The sequence below is a fragment of the Lytechinus pictus genome, chromosome 18 (genome assembly GCF_037042905.1).
Source record: "Lytechinus pictus isolate F3 Inbred chromosome 18, Lp3.0, whole genome shotgun sequence".
Classification (NCBI taxonomy): Eukaryota; Metazoa; Echinodermata; class Echinoidea; order Temnopleuroida; family Toxopneustidae; genus Lytechinus; species Lytechinus pictus.
In genome coordinates this window covers 11,576,303-11,596,805 of record NC_087262.1, presented here as the reverse complement: position 1 = coordinate 11,596,805, position 20,503 = coordinate 11,576,303, and the positions used below count along the sequence as shown (strand labels likewise).

The 20,503-nt window shown below is 38.6% G+C and overlaps 1 protein-coding gene across 1 annotated transcript; it reads right to left on the bottom strand.

Moving 5' to 3' along the window:
• Positions 1-1,369: 1,369 nt before the first annotated feature.
• LOC129281532 (lysyl oxidase homolog 2B-like) lies at positions 1,370-17,727 on the bottom strand. The gene is made up of 9 exons (XM_064113434.1): positions 17,411-17,727; positions 14,490-14,807; positions 13,839-14,036; positions 12,984-13,208; positions 12,278-12,595; positions 11,689-11,898; positions 10,510-10,719; positions 4,234-4,318; positions 1,370-3,044 (listed from the first exon to the last, which is right to left on the bottom strand). Exons 1-9 carry the CDS (start codon positions 17,541-17,543, stop codon positions 2,915-2,917), a joined length of 1,827 nt encoding a protein of 608 aa, XP_063969504.1. The 5' UTR covers positions 17,544-17,727; the 3' UTR covers positions 1,370-2,914.
• Between the last annotated feature and the right edge of the window lie 2,776 nt (positions 17,728-20,503).

Genomic DNA, 20,503 nt, shown 5'->3' with positions numbered 1-20,503 from the left:
GATACTCTTGGCAAATATTCCCTGAAATGAACCCCTAAACAAGTACAAAAATGTTTTATTGTTACGGGTCCTTCGGTCGTCGGCTTTACCTTATTTGGTTTAGTACGACCCCACCTTCTACACCTCGCGCAAATCGGACTCTAAACACGAAGTGTTGAGGCAAAAAGGACATCCTTTATAAAACATTATAATTTTGTTTTATCATCCCCGCAAATTCGACCCTTAACACGTAATTTTCCGAGCGAAATAGATACCCTTTTTTCATTATTTTTGTGTTTTTGACACCCTTATCACGTTACGTACGTAACGTGCCCTATCGTGAAAAAGACATCCTTTTTACGTGTTTTTTTGGTCGCGCATGGTATCCACTCGTCAATGTAAGTGGCCCCCCCGGGGACCAAAGTCAAAGGTAATTTAGGGTCAACGAGCTTTGGTAAATGTTGGGGGTATTAATTTTGTGGAATTATAACTTTAAACCTTTTCTGGATCGAGCACAGAGGTATCTTGCAATGTACGGGTATCGTAGGACATCTTTTCGAGTATCATACGATATTTCAAAATCTTAAGTACGACCGTTTCTGTAGCTTTGTCTTTGTCCCTCTTCGATATCCCCAATACATGAAATTGCACGACGATCGTAAATATACACATAAATAATTTGAACTCGTATCCGCCTACGAGCCTGTTCAGACCGGCAGAGATAGCGCGATCTAGCGCGCGCTAGGCCGGCTAGCATAATAGGCACAGCGATATCGAGCTCTCAACTAACTAGTACGGGTTCGTAATAGCGCGCGAAATCTTTGACCGCTCTGACCTCATGACGTCACGCGTCATGGCAACAGGACCTCTCAAAAAAGGGGGTGCTACGATAGACCGCGCTATCTCACTGCGGTGTGAATCCGGCGAATGCCAATGGGCGGACCGTGGATCGCGCTACGATAGCGCGATCCACGGTCCGCCCACGGTCCCCCCTTGCGGTGTGAACAGCCTCTTGGATGCCCTCTAAAACTGATAGTAGACAAACCCACCGCACGATGATCGTAGCAAGCTAAGCATAGATGATTGCACTGTTTGTTTTCAAGATTTGAAAGAAGGAGTATTGTGGTGCTACTTAAAAATTCTTCTACCATGTGACTAAAAAAAACCTTGACACCTCACAAATCCCCAATTTACGGAAAAATATATCATGAACACATGATAATCATATATGGCCTGAAAGAGTATGTTCTCCCAATAATTTGATACCGTATTTATGTGGTATGTGTTAACGCCTAGACAATCAGGAGATATTCTTTGCAGTGATGTCAATTTTTATTTGCGCTAAACTAAGGCATGACTGCAATTAATGAATCAAGTTGTCAATTTTGTTATAATCCTACAAGTGTTGCAATAAAACACATTTCAAAGCAACTTTTCATTAAAGTACATTATAATTGGTAACTTTAGATTCAATTTTCTTGCTAATTTTATTGAAAAGTAGGTTTGGACATAATATTTACTAACTCATGTCAAAATTTACATCACTGCAAAGAATGCCTCCTGATCATCCAAGCACTAACACGTACCACATGAATATGGTATCAAATTATTTCGGAGAAGATACTATTTCCAGCGATATAAAATGAGTATGCGTTTATTCAAATTCAAATTCATTTATTTCATTTATTTATTTTATTTCCTTTATCCTTTATGACATTTCCCCCCCCCCTTAAATTGGGGATTTGTGATGTGTCTATTTTTTTTTACTCACACGCTATATTTCAAATAGGTCGAGTACATGTCTGATGAATATCTTTTGGAGAGCGCCATCTTTATGAAAGTTTACGCTAGATGGGGGTATATTATTGCTGAGGGTATTACAGGCCTAATTCATTTCCCATAGACTCGTGTGTCAAAGTGGCACTTAAATTTTTTTTATAAAAATAAGGAGGAAATTCGAGGGTTGAATGTTTACTACCAGTGGATAGGATAAATGTCTGACATTCCATATCTGACCAGAAAAGGGTACCTCGACCGGCTCATTTAAAAAATAAATCAGCATTTATGAAGACTTCACCTGACGGGATCAAATTCATCACTTGAGAGAGTAAAATGGCCCTAATTCTTCCGCCAGAAAGAATAGAGGTCAATAGTTGTGATATATCTTTCCAATTTGGAAAAAAGGAAGTTCAGTAGGTACCCTCCCTAGAATCAGTGTTAGATTGTCAGTCATATTTATTCATTTTTGTCAATCAGCAACATCAAATTTAAAAATTCAGAATGGGTTGGGTCGAATGAATATTTTTGCCTGCCAGTTGTAATTAGGCCCGTGTGACCTGAGGGTGAATAGCTGATAAAGTTTAATGGTCTGATAACCCCTTATCAACTTGGCATGAATTGAACTTTCCCTTAAATTTTTAGCCTCCTGTTAATCTCCTGTTATCATTACTTTGATTGGACTACAAACCTCTCCATTTTCTGTTGATTGGTTTGCACAATTTATTTACCACTTCGCGCATACCGAATTCTTCTCCAATTATTCTGAGATTACAATAATTAAAATTTTAATACATGAAATAGTTCCGTCTTTATGGTTAATGAAACTAAATAATCAATGATAATCGTAGTCAAGGGTAAGAAAAAAAATACATAAATTGAATATATTTTTATCCCGTCACCACAACTTATGTTAATGAGTATTCATTTTCATGTTCGGAAATACAAACAACGAAATGAATGGATTTTGTACTGGATATTTTCTCATTAAAACTTTCCAAAGACTTAAGTTCGAAATCATATTCATAAATTCCCTTCCCTCTCCATTTCTTTTTATTCAATCAATTACTTCTTACAGAGAGGTATAAATGAAGTTCTTAGCATAAATAGCCCAAATAAAAAGGGGGACAGGAAACCTCCCTGTGGAACTCATATGATTTTACACTTGTTTACTCTCAACGGTTTGTGGGCGGCGTAGTGGTTGCACAGACTGCTGATTGGTTGGTTGAGCTTCAGCTTCGTTGCCAGGCGGCGGGGCATCATCCCTTACTTCCGCTACTGGCTGCTGCCTAGAACATGAAAATTGTGAGACGAAAAATGAAGCTTATACCACCGCTGAGATCAGGTGATTAAAAAATTAAATTACGCCGTCCCCTTTACAGGATTTTTGTTCATCGAAGTCACAGCCATTGTTCTTTAAAAAAATTCTTCGGAGATTTAGCAATTAATCTTAGAAGGGCCTTATTTACTATCAATAACAATATGGCCCATTCATCTAGCGCAGCTACTATAATTGCATATACTCTACTTCGATCGCTTGATACTTGGTATCACATCATTATCCCGGCTGTAGCTGAATCGCCATATATATATAGGCGCTAAAGCATTCATGGAATAAATCCTACCGGGAACTCATTCACCTCACCTGGGTCGAGTGCAGCACAACGTGGGTGAATTCTTTGCTGAAGGAAAACACGCCATGACTGGGATTCGAACCCTCCGATTGAAAGACGAGAGTCGTAACCACTATAGAATACGGCCACTGACATAACCTCCCTTCTTTTATTGTGCAGCGTAATTAAACATCCTCGATAAGAATAATAGTTTCATTTATTTTTACAGAACTGAAGTTTTGACACTAGTTTTCTGTCAGCCCCCTGAATATGATTTAAGAGGACATGGGGACTTACTCCGAACTACATTGAGAAAGTGCCTCTCGCCGGCCGTGTAATCAAGTTACCCGGCCTTTCTCGAAAGCATCCATCTTAAAATATGTGAATCTACGATCGGTCAATTTTCCGATGTTTTCTCTAATCGAGTCTTTCACGCATGGGCCCGACCATTTGTCAGTGGTATAATACGGTTAACACCGAATTTTCACAAGTTTAATATGGTTAAAATAAACTATTGTTTTCACAAAAAACGTAAAACTACATGATCACCGGAACATCCGATATTTCAAAGTAAGCCGGACTTTGCGGTCCCAAGTGGCACCTACACTACCGTGCATTGACTACTCCCCCCCAGCAAAAATAAAGTAAATAAATGGTGTGTAATACAATCTGAAATTAGAGGTTTGAATGATAAAATAGTACATTATGCCCAATATATACTTACTTCGATTGGAATCAACATGAATTAGCATTCCATTGTCAACTTTTATGGAAAGTAAAATGTTCCATGTACGTCAGATAGGTCTATTAGATTTTCATAATTTATTGAAATGATTTCAAGTACCAAGCGACCACTATTTCTTACCTTGGAGTACTGCGGCGAGATATCATGATGGAAATGACGATATGTAGACAAATAATTCCTATCCCGATTACAATCTGTGTTGAATCTACGAGTGAAAATGGAACACAGGTAAAAGTATAAAATATTATGCGGTGGGAATTTTGGAAAATAATAAATAAGGCAATATTTTCGTACATGCAATAAATAGCAAGCGTCAAGTCCCCAAAAATGAATTACATTACGTTTATTTCATTCTCGATTTTCTTATCTTTATTCATATTTCCTTAAATCACCCATTGTCAGAGGTATACCATCCTTGATGTAACTTATCATTCAAACCAACCGAATCTAAGGAAAGCTGGCCAAGCCACCCGGGGGGGGGGGGGGGGCATTTCCATTGATGAGTGCATGGATACCATGCGCGACCACGGGGTCTTGAAAAGAACACTAAACACGTATTTTCCATATTCTGAAAATGCACCCCTTAACAAGTATTGGAAACAAAACGATACTCTTAGCAAGTATTCCCTGAAATGAACCCCTAAACAAGTACAGAGATATTTTATTGTTATGTCACGCGTCCGTCGGTCGTCGGTTTTACCTTTAGACACCATATTTTTGGTTTAGTACGGCCCCACCGTCCACACCTCGCGCAAATCGGACTCTAAACACGTAGTGTTGGGGCAAAAAGGACATCCTTTATAAAACATTTTGATTTTGTTTTATCATCCCCGCATATTTTACCCTAAACACGTATATTTTTCTGAGCGAAATAGATACCCTTTTTTCAATATTTTTGTGTTTTTGACACCCTTATCACGTTACTTACGTAACGTGCCCTATCTTGAAAAAGACATCCTTTTTACGTGTTTTTTTGGTCGCGCATGGTATCCACTCGTCAATGTAAGTGCCCCCCCCCCCCCCGCGCGGGCCGCGCGTTTCCGTTTTACACCCTGGCGAAGGCATTTTCCGGAAAAATAGTCACAAAGCGACTAGTGAAGAGTCTACGTCTACGTTTGTTTACATAATCAGCTGGGCGCGCGATCCAAAAGTCCGCACCGAAGATATCCGCAGAACATACGTGCAAATGCAGCTGAGCTTATAGACCAAAAGCTTCAGTCTCTGTATTTTGGTTGTTCTGCTGAACTATATACGTTGGCTTCACGATCTTTTTTTTTTTTTTACTTTATCGCACATGATCGTTTATATGAATGAAAACAAATAATAGCTAAAATATTGAAAAATAAAACACATAATTACTTTTTTTCATATTATAGCTATCCTTATATCTATCATATCTGTCGATCTATCCACTATCTATGTTATAAATCAATCTATGGAACTACATGATATATCTATCTGTTAATTTGTCTATCTACTCTGTCTCTCTCATTCTCTATCTACCTATCTATCTGTCTATCTATCTATCTATCTATGTAACTGCAGTATCTATCTATCTGTTAATCTTCTCTGTCTCTCTCATTCTTTATCTATCTAACATCTATCTATCTCTCTCTCTCTATCTATCCATCTGTCTTTCTCTATAGTTCTCTCTCTCTCTCAATCTATCTATCTATCTATCTTCTATCTATCTATCTATATGTAACTGCAGTATCTATCTATCTGTTAATGTGTCGCTCTTCTCTGTCTCTCTCATTCTTTATCTATCTAAAATCTATCTATCTCTCAAATTCTCTATATCTCTCTCTCCCCCTCTCTCTCTCTATCTATATATCCATATTTCTGTCTTTCTCTCTCTCTATCTATCTATCTTCTATCTATCTATCTATTTATTTATCTATCTCTCAAATTCTATCTCTATCTATCTATGTAACTACAGTATATATATATATGTTAATCTTCTCTGTCTCTCTCATTCTTTATCTATCTAACATCTATCTATCTCTCTCTATCTCTCTCTCCCTCTATCTATCTATCTATCTATCCATCTGTCTTGTTTTCTCTCTTTCTCTATTTCTCTTTTCCCGTCCATATATCTATCTATCTATAACATCTCTCCCTCCCTCAAGTTCTCTCCCCCATCTATCTATCTATCTATCTATCTATATATCTTCTATCTATTTATCTATATATATGTAACTACAGTATCTATCTATCTTTTAATTTGTCTATCTTCTCTGTCTCTCTCATTCTTTATCTATCTATCCATCTAACATCTACCTATCTCTCAAATTCTCTATCTCTCTCTCTCTCTCCCCCTCTCTCTATCTATAGTCTGTCTGTCTTTCTCTATTTCTCTCTATCTATATATCTTCTATCTATCTATTTATCTATCTATCTATGTAACTACAGTATCTATCTATAACAACTCTCCCTCTCTCAAATTCTCTCCCCCCATCTATCTATCTATCTATCTTCTATCTATTTATCTATCTATGTAACTACAGTATCTATCTATCTGTTAATTTGTCTATCTTCTCTGTCTCTCTCATTCTTTATCTATCTATCCATCTAACATCTACCTATCTCTCAAATTCTCTATCTCTCTCTCCCTCTCTCTATCTATCTATCCATCTGTCTGTCTTTCTCTATTTCTCTCTATCTATCTATCTATCTTCTATCTATCTATCTATCTATCTATCTATCTATCTATCTATCTATCTATATATCTATCTATCTATCTATCTATATATCTATCTATGTCTCTATCTATTTATCAGTCTTCTATATCTATCCATCAAACTTCAATTTTCTTTCTATTATATGTATCTGTTTATTTTTATTTATCTGCCATTCTATTTATTTAGTTAATAATTTATATTTAGAAAAAAAAAAATCATAACTTTTCATTAAAAAAAACGTAACTGCAAAAGCATGTTCGGATTTCACTCATATGACTGCTCTCTGTAGGCCTACATGAAGTGCCGAGGAACTCTATGCTCTGATCAGTAACTGCAGATTGCATGCGGTGGTGTGGGACTCGTAGACTCTTCACTAGTCGCTTTGTGGCTATTTTTGCGGAAAATGCCTTCGCCAGGGTGTAAAACGGAAACGCGCCCCCGGGCCAAGCCATAATTCATAGTAATGGATCTTATTCAAACAAAAGAGTTGTCTACAGAGAAGCTGCACTTGACAAAGTCAAAGTCGTTTCCAGGATTTCCTGATAGTGAAGCATGCTATATCCCGAAGACGGTTGATGCAGAGTATTGGTTTACTTTGATCGAAATAAGTCACAGTTTATATGTACCAAATGGGAACCAGTCATATCCCTTTACTTACTCAGTTCAGTTAATATTCAGGGGCGGATCCAGCTTCCGCCTATAGGGAGGGGGGACCCGAAATTTTTTTCACCCATATTTTCTCGATCGGCCGCTCAAAGTTGATTTTTATTTGTTTCTTTGAAGGGGCTGTCCCAGTGACGTAATGAGCCAACAAATTTGAGGGGCTTGATATGGCATATTGCGTATAATTGATAAGAAGTTGCGAGCGAGCAAAATTTTTGACATTTTTATTATAAAAATCCAAGTTCGTGACAGATTTTAATATAATATTTTGAAAATAGTATTATATATATATATATATATATTTTTTTTTTTTTTTTTTTTTGGGGGGGGGGGCAAAACGCCCATGTCCTAACAATCATTTCTTAGCTTTATTCTTATAAACAACATTAATGTGTAAAAATCTTTTAAGCCCTATTCAAATTTGAAATTTTATGTATTTTGTCCTGAAAATTGAACATTCAGGGCAAAGTTTGTGAACCTGAAGAAGATGCGTATGTAGCTAGATAATTACTGCGAGTGCGAAGCGCGAGCAGAAATTTTTAATATGCGTTCTGGCCTTATCGAAAAGGGACCTGTTAAGGACGTATTGTAGTTTGCCATTAAGACGATACCGTTTTGTAGTTAGCCATTAACACGATACATATTTCAACGAAAAAATAATGCGAGCGCGAAGCGCGAGCTTAAAATTTGTGACATTCCGACCTAACAAAATGACGTTCTGTGCACTTTTTGTAATCATTTGCCCTAAAAAATTGATGGGAGCGCGAAGCGCGAGAGGAAAAAAAAAATAGATTTCAAACCTAAATATGGGACACTCTTCATGTTTTGTAAATCATGGAAAAGAATGGGTATAATTTGGTATCTTCCTACATTAATAATGCGAGCGCAAAGCGCGAGCAGAAAATTTTTGATATTCTAATCTGAAACTGGATAGTTCTAGCACATTTTGAATAAAGATCAAGTTGCCTATTTCAATAAACATGCAAACGCATGTTTATGAGTTAGACAGAATCTGAATACATTTCTTTTTTTTATCATGAAAGCCAATAATGCGAGCGCGTAGCTCGAGCTGAAAATATTTTATATTCCGATATGAAAAGGGTCAATTTAAGCCCTATTTAAAGCACTGTGTAGGGAAATTGTGAGGTGGATGTGGATAGCAATCATTAAAAAATTATGATATTTTATCATTTTGAGCTAGGATCGGGAAATTTTAGGCCTAGGACATTTTGTCATCATATGAAATTGATGACTATCTTCCTATTCGTCTTCCTAAGCGATATATTGGCGATACTTTTCGATATTCCTTTCTGAAAAGGGACAATTTAGTTATTAGGAATTCCTTAAAATTTTATTATCATATTTATTAATCTAATAAGCCTAATGAGTGCGTGAAAATTTTTGACATTGAGGCCTGAAAACTGGATATTTCAAGCACTTTTTAATCATGAATAGGATTCATGGGTTGATATATTCTTAACAAATAATGCGAGCGCAAATCGCGAGCCGAATTTTTTTATAAACTGTCATAAATGCGGGATTTTAATTAGTTTGTTATATAGGTATACATAAGTTACCAAATTAAATGCGAGCGCACAGCGCTAGCTCATAGGCCTTCATTTTTTTTTACAATCAGACACCTGAAAATTGATATTTTGAGAATTTTATGGAATACACAAAGACAATAGTAGGCCTATTTGGCAAATCAAATAATGCGAGCACACAGCAAAAGGTGCAAAATGTTTATATTCAAACCTTAAACAGACATTTTACAGAGCACTTAAAAATCAATTGGTAAATCAAACAAAATAATGAAAGCTCGAAGTCCGTGCTGAAATATGTTTTGTATATTGACTTCAAAACTTGATATCTTAAGCTACATATCAGCCAATTGAGCAAGATATATATCTCCTCGAACAGGCAATGCGAGCGCGAGCGAAAATTTAATATAGTGACATCAAATATTTTTAAAAATTATTTTCCAAGTCTTCCCCTGATCTTATTTTATTCACTCGTCTTCCTCTTATTTTTCCCCTTCTTTTTCTTTTTTTTTTCTTTCTTTCCCCTTTTTTCATTTTTTTGCTTCGCCAATAGGGGGGGGGGCGTGCCCCTCGGACCCCCCTGGATCCGCCTATGATATTATTGAGCATCCCAAAACCTCTTTTGAGCCTCCTCTCACGTTTGTTCACACTTACGGAAGCTAGGTGAGAAGGCCGGGAAGTACCTTCGGTGGTTCATCTACTAATTAAAGAACGGTCCTCTTGGGACTTTATTTACTCTCCACTTTAGTCCTAAGAAACAATTCCAAGTTCATCTTGGGCCCTCTTTGTGTCTATATTTGCAAACTAACTACAGTTTCAATGTCATACCCATTGTAAGCAAGTGAGGTATATTTCTCCAATCAAATAATGATAACATCTCCACTTTTGATGCCTTTAAAGAACCCTGGCCATCGAAACAGTCCGTATCTCAAGGGTCCAAATTTTCATATTTCAAACAGGCTTATGTGTTGGAGGTCTTACAAAGGTCACAAAGTAAGGAAAATGAGACTGAGAATGATTGAGGGGATTGTGCTCGAAATGCAGAATTGTCAAAAAAAAAAAAAATATGCGAACCGATGCAATGGACAAGAGGAGGGGTAAATGCAGAGGCCGCGGAAGCGGGGGGGGGGGGGATTGCTTCAGCCCCCATTTTTTCCAAAACCGTGTACAAAAACGTCAAAATGACCATATGATTGCAATATTTTGCATGGTCAGCCCCCCACTTTTGGCTCAGCTCCCCCCCCCCCTTTGAAAACCGTTCCGCGGCCCCTGAATGGAGGGTGACATACATTGATCGTATTAGGGACACTGAATTTGATACTGACGTAAAAGGCGTAATGCTAGATAGGACAGCTTGAAGGAATTTTTGTTGGGCATAGGTTAATCCTATGACACTCGACCTATATATTAGTGGTAGTAGTAATAGTTGAACTAGAAGTAGTAGTGGTGGTAGTGGTGGTGGTGGTGGTGGTGGTAGTAGTAGAAGTAGTATTAGTAATACACTTGCTTACCCAATGGCGCATGCACACCACAGTCGATGACGTCACCACTCCATAGCCCATCCGAAGAACATGTTAGTTCAACTTTCTTGGTAGGTTTTCCACCACAAAAGAGCGTCACCATCTCTCCTGTATTGTACACATGTTTGTATGGCTTGGCAAATGTGTTTTGAGGAAGACTCGGTGGTCCGCAGTTTGAACGAAAGGAATACGAGTGTGGTTCTGTATGTAGAATACATATAATGAAAAGGAAAAAGATGAAATTCAAACTAAGATTCGAGACACTATGCAATAGACACATCAATACGTGCAGGTAAATCTTATACGAACGGTATTTAAACATTCTTCCTATTTATTCTCAGTCAAGACACCTTCTCGTCCCCAATATTAAAGGTCATCTCCTGACCAGAGCCAGTTTAAAATTATCCTGAAAACCAACTGATATCGCTTTGTCTGTATTATGCTATTTTTATCAAAAATTACAAATATTGGTTGGTCTGGGGAGCTATTTGGGCTGCATGAACACGATTTAAATTTGACTTGTTATTTTTTTTTTTACACATTTTCCCCCTCCAAAAGAAAATGTTTTGTCGTGTATACCTTCAGGAGAGCAGTCAACTTCTGCTTCATAATCTGAATGACACTTGTCGCCAACAGACATGTGCTTAATGCTGCAACCCAAAATGTTCGTATCGGTAGAGCTGCACCTCACTTCCTTGAACAAGTATCGCTTGTGCCCTGGCGGAAACTTTGGAGAGTCGAGTCTCCTGGCGGGACCAAACCCTAACTCAGCGCAGATGACATTGGCGTTTGCAAGGTTCCAGTCCCCACTTTTTTCCAAAACCGTGTACAAAAACGTCAAAATGACCATATGATTGCAATATTTTGCATGGTCAGCCCCCCACTTTTGGCTCAGCTCCCCCCCCCACTTTGAAAACCGTTCCGCGGCCCCTGAATGGAGTGTGACATACATTGATCGTATTAGGGACACTGAATTTGATACTGACGTAAAAGGCGTAATGCTAGATAGGACAGCATGAAGGATTTTTTTTTGGGCATAGGTTAATCCTATGAGTATATATGACACTCGACCTATATATTAGTGGTAGTAGTAATAGTTGAACTAAAAGTAGTAGTGGTGGTGGTGGTGGTGGTAGTAGTAGAAGTAGTATTAGTAATACACTTGCTTACCCAATGGCGCATGCACACCACAGTCGATGACGTCACCACTCCATAGCCCATCCGAAGAACATGTTAGTTCAACTTTCTTGGTAGGTTTTCCACCACAAAAGAGCGTCACCATCTCTCCTGTATTGTACACATGTTTGTATGGCTTGGCAAATGTGTTTTGAGGAAGACTCGGTGGTCCGCAGTTTGAACGAAAGGAATACGAGTGTGGTTCTGTATGTAGAATACATATAATGAAAAGGAAAAAGATGAAATTCAAACTAAGATTCGAGACACTATGCAATAGACACATCAATACGTGCAGGTAAATCTTATACGAACGGTATTTAAACATTCTTCCTATTTATTCTCAGTCAAGACACCTTCTCGTCCCCAATATTAAAGGTCATCTCCTGACCAGAGCCAGTTTAAAATTATCCTGAAAACCAACTGATATCGCTTTGTCTGTATTATGCTATTTTTATCAAAAATTACAAATATTGGTTGGTCTGGGGAGCTATTTGGGCTGCATGAACACGATTTAAATTTGACTTGTTATTTTTTTTTTATACACATTTTCCCCCTCCAAAAGAAAATGTTTTGTCGTGTATACCTTCAGGAGAGCAGTCAACTTCTACTTCATAATCTGAATGACACTTGTCGCCAACAGACATGTGCTTAATGCTGCAACCCAAAATGTTCGTATCGCTAGAGCTGCACCTCACTTCCTTGAACAAGTATCGCTTGGGCCCTGGCGGAAACTTTGGAGAGTCGAGTCTCCTGGCGGGACCAAACCCTAACTCAGCGCAGATGACATTGGCGTTTGCAAGGTTCCAGCCATCCGCACAGATAGATCCCCATTGTCCATCACGATTCACGAGCACACGACCTTTTGTTGATTTGTCGCCTCCGACCAACAGCAAATGATCATCTGGAAGACAACAATCAAACATTGATGTTATAAGCTGAATCCATTAACACTGTATACAGAGGACATGGCGGCGAACAACCTGATCGGTAGCTGCTGTATTAAACACCACAATCAAAGTGCTTTTCCCATCTACGTACTTAAGTTGATACCGGACCAAAAGGAAGTACGACCTTCATGGTCAGGGATCGAAGGGACACGAACTGTTAGGATTGTACATTATACCTTCACAATCGCCATCAACATTATCAATATCATCATAAAAAATCATTGCCTTCATTATCGTCCGATCCATCATCAACAATGCAATCAGCCTCGCCACCTCGTATCATCTACGATCATCCTTTTTAGCGTCATCTTACTCATCAAAATAGGGAGCAAGTGAACCTACCTGTAGGTCTACGGGAAGGAGTAACGCAGCTAGGAGCTTCTGGGATGCAGCCGTCTCCTCCATCATAACATTCTAGTCGACCACCATCCCCGCATCTCAGCTTCGTTGCATCAGAGCGATCAATGCACACGATCTCGAACGTTTCGTCGTAGCGGTAAGTCAACTTCGCCGGAAGTAGGAAGGTGTGACGTGTGTCATAAAAGGGAGCAGGACACGTAATTGTATCTAAAAGAGTTAATTGGTTTTATTAATTGTTCAAGTCAATATTTCATTAAGATGTACTTTTAACACGTTTAAGATGGGGAATCGTCCTAATCTATTGCTCTCACATTTGCCGGAATTGTTACTTTAGTAACTTTATAATGGGTTGTCTTTCCAAACCCGACTAGATCAGTTCCACTAGTTCTGATCACTCACTGTAACCGCCAACTGGCTACAACTTCTCAAAAAAGTAAAGTCTTAAAAGAGTTAATTTATCATCAAGCACATGTAGTGTAAAATTCTGAACTGTTGTGTGACACTACCAATATACACGATCATCATTTAGTGTGCGTAATTTTTAGTATAGGTTGGAAAACGAAAAGTGATTTCAGCAAAGATGGGGCCTACTTCTAATTTTTTTCTCGGTCTTTTTCTTGTTCTTGGTCATGTTTTCCTCCATCTAGAGTGTCTCGATAAATGATCAACAACTATTTCAGCAAAAAAAAAAAAGAGATTACGCATCCGTGTTCTGACGGAGTCGGATCTCGAGATCCATCATTTAGAGTTTTGCAGAGAAGCCCAGCTGCTGGATAGGGCCTACCGGATACGTCAACATGTGGTGGTCATTTGACATTTTCTGAACTTGGGACTTACCATCAGCTCTAGGTGGACAGGCCGGTGGCTCCTCTCCTTCCCACTCCCAGTGACCATTGACACACTTCATCATACCCGAGATACTGGGGTCCCCGGGACACCTGACGGTCACACGAGTTTTGTCTGGATAGCTCAGTCTAAAGGGGTGCATTACACGGTGATCGTCCCTCTGGAAAGTGATAGGTCCGCACGACTGAACTACAAAAAAGCCAAAAGAAAAACTTAATAGTTTGAGACTTGTGAAGCCGAGGCATTATTTTGCTTCCATAAAACATGTTAAATGGAGTTAGCAACAACAGCAACAGTATGCCGATTGCTAAAGAGTGGTGATCCTACTCAGTGTCCACTCATGCCCACAAACGGGTGTAATCCAACACATGTACGCACTACACACATGTGCACACACACACTCTCTCTCTAATACACATTTGCTTTGGCCTATCCCAGTGTTAAGTGGAAATGAAACATTCATAACAAAAATAATCACCTTATTTAATTCATTTGAGGGCATATTGATTTTAGGTGAATTTGTCTTGTGATTTTCTTCAAAGGTTTTAATGTTTGTAAGGCCATTTGCAAGGATTAAGTCAGAGTCTCATCTACGTCTAAAGTATTGTTTTCGTTCAAACAAAAATTAAAATGTATATATACCTACTGCCGAGCATACGATTCCAACTTCTTCATTGTTGCTTTTGCAGCCATCGCCTTCCTTGAAAAAGCAACTGTGCAGGTCCGTCGAATCTTTGTTGCATTCAAAATAACCTCGAAGTGGAACCAGCGAACTCTTCTTGAATTCCGTGCCCCTGAGGTCTCTGAGGAATCCATTGTAGCCGAGCCTACGGCACACAACGTGGTAGAACTCTTCCCGTCTCGGCGTATTGCAGTGAGTATGCCACTCACCAGAACTCTGGCTGTAGATCTCGATGCGACCTTCCCAAGGCTGGGCACCGCCTTTAAGCCTTACGTCTCCTAAACAAATGAATGCATACCAAATGCAAAATGTGTGTTTTACGTACATGTATATTCCAAACCACAAACTGTTACATAAGAGTTGCGCTCCCCGAGGCCGTCTTCGAGGACAATTGTGTGCCTTTATCGTCCTGGACTCGCGATCTGACGTCTAGTCATTGACATTGGTCTTAGCCTCAAAACCATGAATCCATCGGCCCTTGGACCTTCACCTTGGCTTCGAGGCAGGCAGGTTTTCTGAAGAGCATACTGAACATTTTTGTGAACCAGAAAGGAATTCATGCTAAATCTTACGTTAAGTTTTTAGGTGCGCGGATATGAGGGCCCTCTCCATTATGCGGATAGACAGAGACAGGTCTTCTTCTGGATCCCACCAAAGTGTTTGCACTCCGCCAAGAAGAATGGAGATTCCTCAAGGAACACACTTTGTAAGGCATTGTAAGGTGTAACGAGGAAAATCGGCGCCCTGAAAAAGCACTAATTTCTTGCCCCCCCCCTTCCCCAATATATGACGTCGGAGCGAGTGCTAGAAGGAGCATACGTTTCCTTGTTTTGACGTTGTGGTTTCTTTACTTGTTCATTTAGTATTAACCCTTTTTCCCGTCCCCTCGATCTGTATCCATTCCTCTTTATTGATTTTTGGTGTCCCCTGAAAATCGCACTTGGGGAACGGTACGATACTGCTTTGACGTGGGAGTCACTTTCAGCCAGAGTGATGGGCGTCACTACAGGGAGTATGGGGGGCTGATCACTTCCTAAAGGGGTGGAATGGAAGAAAATCAGGGGAAAATAAGATGTAAGAGGGGGAAAGGAAGAGCTAAAAGAGGAGAGTTATTGGTAGCTCGACTCTATTAGACCTCTGCATTTAAATTGAGGAAAGAGTTAGGTCCCCCACCCCCTATCAAAATACCGTGGCGCCGCCCCTGCGTTCAGTTGTTATTCAATGTATTGCTGGTCTTCCTATTCAGTTGTGGATTTTCCAACATGTCGCAGTCACACTACGGAAACTGACACCAGACCGATCAAAGCTAATACGTTAGGCTGAATGGCACTTCATCGGTCGGTTTGTAATATGCTTTGTTGGTGTGACTGTACGATCACTCTCAAGTTTTCGAAACCAGGATGATCCAGGATGATATGGTTAAAACTCCTTATATGAAAAACTTTATTTGTCAGATACTTTCATTTTGAAAGCAAAATTTAATAGCACTTTTATATAAAAAATATAAAACATTAATACGTGATGACGCCCCTTTTCCATAAATAATATTTACTCTGCAATAATACTGCTTTATACTCATGGTATGGATCATTAGTTGCGCCTTATTCAATATCTCTCAGTTGTAAAAAGAAAGGTTTACAAGAATTTATGTTTTGCCAGACTGGACTTTGATCTTACATGGGAGTTTCGATTACTGCACAAAACTTGCACAATAGCCAGGTTTACCCGAATGTTTAATTTTAATGCATTTTGTAATTATAGTAATGTCAAAAATTTTGACATTTTTTAATCCAAAAATCAAATTTTGTGATAGATTTTGACATGATATCCAGAGAATAATACATTTCATTCTTCTCTCTTTCCATTCCTTTTTTGTGTGGTCTGTACCCCACTGTGAACAGGATTCTTTGCGGCAGTAGCGTGAAGGGTACCAAAAAAAAAACGAGGGACACAGTATGGCGCATGTGCTAAGAAGCTGCTTAATCTAACTTTGAGATATTTTTTGACATTATATTCAGTAAATAAAATCATATCCTTCACTTTTCCTTTGCTTTTCTTTCCTCCTTTTTTTGCCGTTGGTTGTGGAACTTTTGGGGCCATGGCCCAACCCTTCCATACTCATATACGGCAGTGCAATGCAGTTGGGGTATTGATATCAAAGCCATGCATTTGAACCTCGCAGATTACCGCTATTTTTAATCAAATTGCGGGTATATACAGAATATAGCTTTTACACAACACATTTATTCAACCCAGTTGCGTAATGAACCAAAAAGTGCCTATTGAAATTAAATTCTAATTATGTGATTTTTCCATTATATTCAGCAAATAACACATTTCATTGTTTCCATTAATTTCTTTATACGTTGTCTCGTATAATTATTTCCTCTTGGGTGTGGAACCAAGACTCCCAGCGCCTATATGCCAGTGATTGAACGTAAAGCTTAATGCGGGAAGGGTCCCGACAGGGGGGGGGGCGTTATAGAGCCATTTGAATGATATAGATGAAGAGCCCCTACTGCATGGAGTCTGGGGCAAAGCCCCGGTAGCTTATTTGCATAAAATTTAGCAAGCTTATAGCACAATGTTGCATACTGTCCACTTACGCATGTACGTCTTAAAAGGCTAATACAGTAGATGCCCGAAAATCAAACATATTGTGAATATCAGAATAAAATCCCATTAATCCTGTAATAAGCCCACATTAATTGAATTGTCTTTCCTAAAATTGAAAAGAAAGAACTTTATTAATATTAGGGCGAAAAAATATTTCCCTTGTACCTACGTTATATTGTGCCATCATAGACCTATGGTGCTCCGAGTGATATAACCCCCCACCCACACACACACTCACAATCACAGTCCCACACACCCAACTTACTGTCCATCGGCGACAGAGTCGAGGGATCCAACACGCTCCCCGAATCCTTTACCGCCAAACATTCGTGAACAAAAAGCCAACACACTGCTAAAAACAGCGCCCATTGACGAGAGAAAATGTAAGACGACTTCATTTTGTCACGAGAGTACCAAAATTTGGTAATTTTTAAAGACAGGCCTATTCTGGTCCGTAACAGATAAGGATGTCCGTTATTTTACGAGAAGCGTGAAGCAATGGCAATGCAAGATTGTATATGTAATGTATCGATACAGTGAAAACTACAGTAATGTTCCACACAGTAAATTTTTCAGCTGTATGGCGATATGTGTAAATTGTTCGATTAAAGCTCTCTTAGTATGAGCATGATGAGTGCAGACGCGTTGGATCCTACATGTCTTAGGGATTCACCGAAAAGTTTGAGTTCTTGGTTTGTGGTATTTTTTTCATTATTGTTAAAAAGGGTGCCTTATGAAACTTTGTTGATCAGGGTGGCAGACGCCTTAAATAATGATTATGATTACAAGAAAAAATTATCGCACACGACTCCTATTCCCATATCTTACAGATTGATATCATAACTCAATACGAAAAATTGTGTAAATCATCCTATTAAACCAGTAACCATGATATGAATCCCATAATTTGGGGAAAACCCTGGCTATGTAAGGGGATTTGTAGAGTGATAGAGCATAGAGTTTAAAAATCTATAATCTCATATATAAATATCGTAGGCCTGTTATTTCTTCATAATTACCAATGGAACAAGAAACAAAAAGAAAAAAATGTTTGACCCTGGAAATGTCTTTAGACGATGAATAATCATAACAAACCAATGAATGTTTTCCCAACTTAAGGAATTTCTTCGACAAACAAAAGTGAAATATCAGAATCTTGGAAATAGTTAAGACAAATCCATAGAAAATTAGTTACCCCCTCGCAGAAAGAATTGTGTTTACCAATAGTTAAGCGCAACTAAAAAAAAACAAGCGTTTCCCAGATGCGCGCGTTTCATTGGTTAGAAATCAACTTGTGTTTGATTTTGGAATCGTGCAACAGGCCCCAGGTCATCATGCGTCTCACTTTTGACATAGATCTGCCTTCTGTGCGACCATCTCTCTTCTGAATGATTCATTCATTTCTCTTTCCACGACGCATTTTATGGTATGTTTCTCTTTTCTCAGTCTATTCTCTTTTCTTCCTCTCTCTACTGACTCAAAAAAAAAATGAAGAGCTAATATAGCACTTATAGTGCTTTTAATAGAGACTGCTCCTCGGAGTGCTCTTATTTTAGTTCAATCTGAATTCAACACTCCAAATTGCAGTAGAGGGTAATTTAAAAAAGAAAAGGGAAAAAACTTCGAGTGAGGAAAAAGTTGTGATAGATTTGAACAAACTATTAATAAAAAAACGATATCATGTTCACCTTTTCCCATTATGATACTGTGCATATTAAGGAAAAAGTGTAGTGCTTGAATATTCTCACGTAAATGTGTTCGAAATCCTGACATAAGAGCCAAAACGCCGTCCCTGGAAGGATTGTACTGGGCGCGGGACAAATTGCTGAAATACGGGACTGTCCCTTGAAATCCGGGGCGTCTGGTCACCCTGCTTTCATTTTTTTCAGAGTGAACTCTTTCCCCCCCCCCCTCTCTCTCTCTCTCTCTCTCACACACACACACCACTCACCCAACCTAACACACATACTCCAACGTGCGCGCACACACATGGTTTTTCAAAATTCAAGATTTTGTAATCTCTGAAATAAATATTATCGACATGAAGTTTAGTGTTGGACTGGATATGATGCTTTGTGGTAACTTATTTCATTCTTTGATACAAACTATCACAAAAGAATTCATAGCAGTTTTTGTTCTTGCAAGTGGTTGGTAGATAAGATTTCTGTGACGCGTATTGTACATAATGGACATTTGCAACATTTAAAAGAGAACAATTTTTAGAGGATTGTGATTGGTACATATCAGATATCAAACCAATCAAGGAGACTAATCGCCCTTTCACACGGTAACCAAAAAGAAAATCGTAATTTGAATGATGATTCCGAATTAAAATATGGCTAATGACTAATATTTAGCACATGTGAAACCAAACTTGAACATGATTAGAATCACGAACGCTAATCACAGTCACGATAACAATAGCAATCATCATTACAATGATGATTCAAGATTCACGTGTGAAAAGGCCCTTGATCATCAATAGGCAGAATATTCATTTGCAGAAATAAAGGTATACTTGGACTTCTGTAATTCGAGTATGTCATGAGCCTGATTAGTAGGGGAAGGCGGGGTAAGTTGAGCATAGGGTCAAGTTGAGCCACCACCCCCAGGCCAATAATGAATGAGTCAGACATTGTGGTGATGTCATGTATTGATGACCCATTGCATAAACCCTAACCCCAGCACATTGTTTTCAACTTTGAAAAAAAAAACATACTTTCTTAGAGGGAAAAATACAAATTTCAGCCAAAAATTAAAAAAGGGTGTGAAAGAGATAAGTGCTTTTTACACACACACATCTTTAAATATAATAAAGACATAATAATAACATTGTTAGCCCATGTATGGATCTTATTTCTTGTCATAATCTTTTACATGATGGATGCATAAGAAATGTGTGGATGCGAAATTATCGCATTAAGTTCGGACTGGGATAAGTTGAGCCAGCCAACATGGGGCAAGTTGAACCATGGTAATTCTTATGGTAATGTATATAATAAAAACAAACAAACCTTAAAAAGCCATCAATCTGCAGGCAGAAAGGGGCAATTTACATGACTGTTCTTTTCTTCTTTTAGAGGATTAGTATTTATAGAGAATTAGCGAGTGAAAAGACTTTGAATAAAAAATTGACATGCCGGTTCTTCCCCCATACATTTTGTACATAGTTTTTGTGGCTCAACCTACCCCAGAAGGTGGCTCAACTTACCCCACAGATGGGGCAAGTTGAGCCATTTGACATCTCTTTTTTTCAAAGGTGACAATGACTTTCAGTGTGGGTGTAGTAAGTAATATACATGTATAGGTGAAAAATATTTCAGTAGAATCAAATTTTAAGGCAAGGTACGTATTTCTT

Excerpts from the sequence above, each read along its gene's own strand:
- LOC129281532 (XM_064113434.1), bottom strand. The coding sequence starts at position 17,543 with ATGAAGTCGTCTTACATTTTCTCTCGTCAATGGGCGCTGTTTTTAGCA. Across the intron at positions 14,808-17,410 it reads GACTCTGTCGCCGATGGACA|GAGACGTAAGGCTTAAAGGC; the intron begins GTAAGTTGGGTG and ends TCATTTGTTTAG. Across the intron at positions 13,209-13,838 it reads CTGTCCACCTAGAGCTGATG|ATACAATTACGTGTCCTGCT; the intron begins GTAAGTCCCAAG and ends TAACTCTTTTAG.